Source organism: Saccostrea echinata, unplaced genomic scaffold (assembly GCF_033153115.1).
Source record: "Saccostrea echinata isolate AGI-Se365-2 ecotype Australia unplaced genomic scaffold, CSIRO_AGI_Sech_v1 ptg000002l, whole genome shotgun sequence".
Classification (NCBI taxonomy): domain Eukaryota; kingdom Metazoa; phylum Mollusca; class Bivalvia; order Ostreida; family Ostreidae; genus Saccostrea; species Saccostrea echinata.
Genome location: NW_026889751.1, coordinates 7,592,501 through 7,597,500, shown reverse-complemented (window position 1 = coordinate 7,597,500; position 5,000 = coordinate 7,592,501). Strand labels below are relative to the sequence as shown.

Genomic DNA, 5,000 nt, shown 5'->3' with positions numbered 1-5,000 from the left:
ATGAAATACAAATTAATTTGAATAAAAAAAATCCCACAACCTTTTAAAAACAACAACAACAACAAAAATAATAATAATGATAAAAACGGATACAAGCAAAAATTCAAAAAAAAAAAAAAAAAAACCGAAACAAGACCCAAGAAACCAAAAAATTTAAAAAAAAAAAGAAAAAAGAAAGGAAAAAACACAAAAAACAAACCAACCGAAGACCCCCCCTCCCCCAATCAATCTAAGGATTATGTGCTAGATTCCAGACATCAAAGTAATAAATGGCCCCAATATTTTTGGTTATATTGTTTAACATATAATCAGTTACCTATAGCATTTTATAATAATAAAAAAAAAAATGTGCTTTTTTTTTTTTTTTTTTTTTTTTTTTTTTTTTTTTTTTTTTTTTTTTTTTTTTACTAAATCTGAGATGAGAGTTATTGTATTTAAAATATGATTATATAAGCAATTTATGGTTTACATTTATAAAATTTATAACAAAAAGGGGGGGGGGGTTATGCAGCTGCAACTTGTGCTTCATTGCTACTAGGCTGTGGTACCTATAATGCACAAACAGAAGTGTTTCATTCATGAATTATTCTTCTCAGTGGCATATTTTTATCTGGAAATTAATTTAGGGGGACAAAAAAGAGATAATTTGAAAGAAGTATTAAAATTCAAAGAACCATTCTTTCAAAAGCTAGCTGCAAAGCTTAAATTGAAATCTGTTCTGTTTTTCAATTACAAGCATATTAAAATCCTGGGATAAGTGTCCGATTCTGTGTCTCCTGAAATTTCAGTCCTTCACGTGAAAAGAAAGATCCTTATTATGAATTTTACCACTTGTAATTAAAAAAAAAGGACAATAAATCATTTTTCAATGACGACTTCTTTCACTAAAAAATTCCGATTAAAAAGATGGTATGCCTGCATCTCTGCCTTCAGTTTGATAATTCTGTCATGACCAAAAAAAATAATATGATATTTGCATCTGTGACAATTCAGAAACCATAAATCTGCCATTTTGATTGCAAGACTATAATACTCTTCAATTGACTGGTCTGGTTGCCTTATGTTGGTCCAACAAACGGTTCTTAATGATTGTAGGGAAAATTATTGCATTTAATGTGTAATTTTATTTGCTTAAAATCATGCTAAATCAATTATTCATAAAAAAGGCTGTAGCGAGAAACACTATACTACAGACAGAGGCTAGGCAAAATTTGCCAGTGTTAGAGTTTGGCTAATTACCAGAGAAAATAAATATTTTTTTATTCTGGCTATTTTGACAATCGTTGGATATCATTTTAAATCTCAGATTGTTTTACTGTAAGGCAAAATTGTGTTTCCCAAAATTGTTCAGGTTGCTGAAAGTAAGAAAAAGTATTAACAATTTGCATAGAAAATTAATTTTTATAGGATTTATGATTTGGATTAGTTACCATTAACTTGTTTTGAAGACTTAAACTTGCAATGCTAAAAGGCAAGGTCAAAATGAAAAAAAAAAAGAAAAAAGAAACTCCCATATTTGAGAACAGTATACAGGATGTAAGACTTTATTGCATTTATAAAACATCTCCCAAAACTTGTATGGGATGAAGGATGCAAAATGCTGAAAACTATGAAAATATTACCTAATTTTTATTGATTGCTTTAATACAAGGGGAAGTTCAATGTGCAAAAAATAGTTAAAAAATAATAATAATAACTAGAATTGTTCAATGGCTTTAAGTGTGCAGACAAGTAGTTTAAGGGCAATACATTGTTGCATGAAGTGGTTGCTATTGACCTTGTTACATTCATTGGACAAGACAAGTATATATGAGATAGAACAAAAGAAAGGCAAAAAAATTGCCTCTTTTTGCAGGGTGTTTACTGTTTGGCGGATAGAAATGAGCATTGAAATTAATTTTTCTTCTCCAATATTTTGGCTGAAATCATATTAAGTAGCCATTTTCAAATTGTTCTTTATGTTTGTAGTTGTATGATTGAATATTAAAATGAAAGGCTTAATTACAGGTAAAATAAAGTGTAATTATAATAAATATATATTTCAGGTTTACCCCGACATCCCATGTATGCCTACCCTGCCCCAGGCCAGTTTCCCCCTCCTAGTCTTTATGGGCCAGACCTCTCACAAGTTCAATGGTAGGTATTCCACTGTTGAGGAGAATGCATTTTTTCCTCATATTATTGGGGGGTGGGTAGGTTGGGGTGTTTAAAGTTTTTTTTTTTCATATGATATAAACCAAGCTAAATATTTACTTCAGATGTAAAATTTACTTTGGTGATAAGGGATATATAATAATACATTGACACTTCAATGTATTGTGATGCTGAGGGGGTTTATTTGAAAGTATATAATGTGCATGTTTTGGTCTTTAGTGTTTGAGTTGAATATGGTGGAACTCATTTATATTCAAAAGAAAGTCAGATTTCTTTTCTAACAATTACAAAGTAAAACTTAATTCTTTCTTTTGCTTTAACTTGGTTTTAAAAAGTACAGAAAATTAAAAAGGAAGCTGAAATCTAACACCCCCCCCCCCCCCCCAATATTATTGAGAAACTTGCAAATTATAAATATAAGAACTTGATAAATGGTGATGTATTGCAATATTTTTCTTAATATTCTGATACATCATGATACTTTTATAAAGACTGTAATAAATGATGCACACAAAAAAATGTAGCATTTACTTGAGACTCATTTAAATGAAAAGTTAGAAGGATTTGATAATTAGCCATGGAATGAACAGGTTTTTGTACAAGTTTGGAATTTTAAGTGTTTTAATTAATGAGTGGTGAATATGTGATTGGAATGAGTTTAAGACATTCAAGTTATAGTAAGAGACAGAAAATATTTAAAAAAGAAAACCAAGGCTGAGCAAAATACACAGAAAGAAAAGAACCCCATTGAGCACAGCCTATGAGCATTTGTCAGTAACTAATAAGAAACACCCAGAAATTGAGAATCTTGCCACATAACTCCTTACGTAAAGTACCCCACTATGATGGCCGATCATGTCAAAAGATCTAGTGAACTTTTTTGTTTGCGCACGCTATCTGATATTGGTCATAGAATAACTAATAAAACAATTAACCTATTTCAGAAGTAGATTGTAAAATTAGTCTTTCTATTATGTTTGCCATCTGTTTTATTGCGGCAGTATGAATTAAGATATTTCTTAGTATTTTTAATACTATAGTTAAATAATTTGATTTCTAATGAAAGGTAAAATGTGCAATACTTAGTGATTGATAGCAGGTTTAAATAAAGGAGGCCTTCCCAGGGAGTCTTTTTACAAGGTTTTTTCTTCAGCTATATTTTTTTTTGTCTAAGCCCACACTCAGACTTCAATGTAGGCTTGAAGACACAGGGATCATTTTCCTATCCAGTGCATTTATAAACAGGCAAAGAAAAGAAGCTCATTACCACGTACCATGGGGTCAGTTGAAAAAAATAGGTGATATGGTTCCGATTATTACACCACATTAAGCAGTAATTGTCAATGTACCTGCCATCTTGTCGTCTAAGGCTTGCAGACCTAAGAATATTAAGAAGGGTATAATGATGTGGAAGTTATAAGGGATGGCTGTTAGAATTTTTATTTATGTTTCCTGCCTTGAAGAATGGGGAGATGAAAATGACATCTTGAAAAAAGACAGTTTTGATGTATATCTATAGTTCTATACTTACATTGTGTAAGTTTTGAACCTGAAGGATAATTTTTTTTTATAAAGGTGTGAAATTTACATAAGACAGAGACAATAGGAATATAATGGCACTCGGTTCTAAAGGAGAATTCAAATATAACAATTTTATAGCATTTAATTGGTGGCATTTGCAGATTTTTATGTATTTTGCCAAATATAGACATAATTGAAATTCAGGTATAAATAAAATACATATCAGCCTACCAAATGCCTCACACTTAAGAAAATTTAATGTTTTATTAATAAGAATTAAGATTTTACTGGAATCAAAATATCCTTTGGTAATTAAAATTCTGGTTTTATTTTATAAAAATTAACTGATTCTGGTTTTATTTCTGCAAAAATTAACTGTAAACATTTATAATCTATGAGGTCTTAGAATCATCTTCAAAGATTTCCTTTTAACACAGAAAAAGACATTTCCACCTATAATCTTGTGGGAAGATTCTTTCATTCTTCAATATTTAAGTTTATGTACGATACGCAAAAAACGGTATGAAGCAGGGGAGATACTTTTAGTACATGTTTAGTAATTACAAACTAAGCTTTGAATGGAAGTTCATTTGCTCTAGGTAACATGGGACTTGACATCTAATGGCAAAATATATATTCTTTTATGATAGTATTGAATAGCCCATGGCATGTGAATGCATCAAATCTCTTCCACCTTTTTATGACAAGCCTCTAATCTTTATATAGTATTGAGGAGTAATTTGAAATTGTTCAGAGAATTATGAATTTCACCACTTCTTGGGTGCATACCCATTCATTTGGGATCTTAATCAATATTTGCATTTTATATTTGTTAATGTAGGGATTTGATATTTAATAAATGACACTTCTGTCCTTATAAATAAAAAAGATTTTCCTGCTGATTTTGAGAGGAAAAACTTTTTCACTCTCGAGTAGGTTTTTCCAAAAAAAGATTTCTCTTTCTATATTACTTTTTTCTCGTATTTCTCAGGGATTATGTGTGATAATGATCAATAAATAAGTATCAAAGTACTTCATATGTGGCGGACCAACACTTCTCAGCTTTGACTTTTTCCCCCTAAAACAAAATCCCTTAATAAGTATTTCCTGAATAAAAAGGAATGTTTTTCTTCGTTTAAATTGTATCACATATTCGATTTCCGTATATAAAGGATATCATTACTTGAAGATGTCTATTGCTTTGATGATGTGTTAATTCTTTTTATGCAGTTATGAGAAATTTTATTTCTGCTCATATTTAGACATGAAATTATGCACACAAAATTAGGATAACAAATTTAAAAAAAAAAAAAGGATAATTTTCT

General features: G+C 29.9%; 1 protein-coding gene across 8 annotated transcripts in view; it reads left to right on the top strand.

Moving 5' to 3' along the window:
- LOC133206388 (protein pangolin, isoforms A/H/I/S-like) overlaps positions 1-5,000 on the top strand; it is a 71,970-nt gene that overhangs the window by 58,961 nt on the left and 8,009 nt on the right. For all 8 annotated transcript variants that reach the window (XM_061342352.1, XM_061342359.1, XM_061342341.1 and 5 more), the window contains one exon: positions 2,046-2,136. In XM_061342352.1, the coding sequence (XP_061198336.1) occupies positions 2,046-2,136 (91 nt within the window). The remainder of the gene's footprint in view (positions 1-2,045; positions 2,137-5,000) is intronic.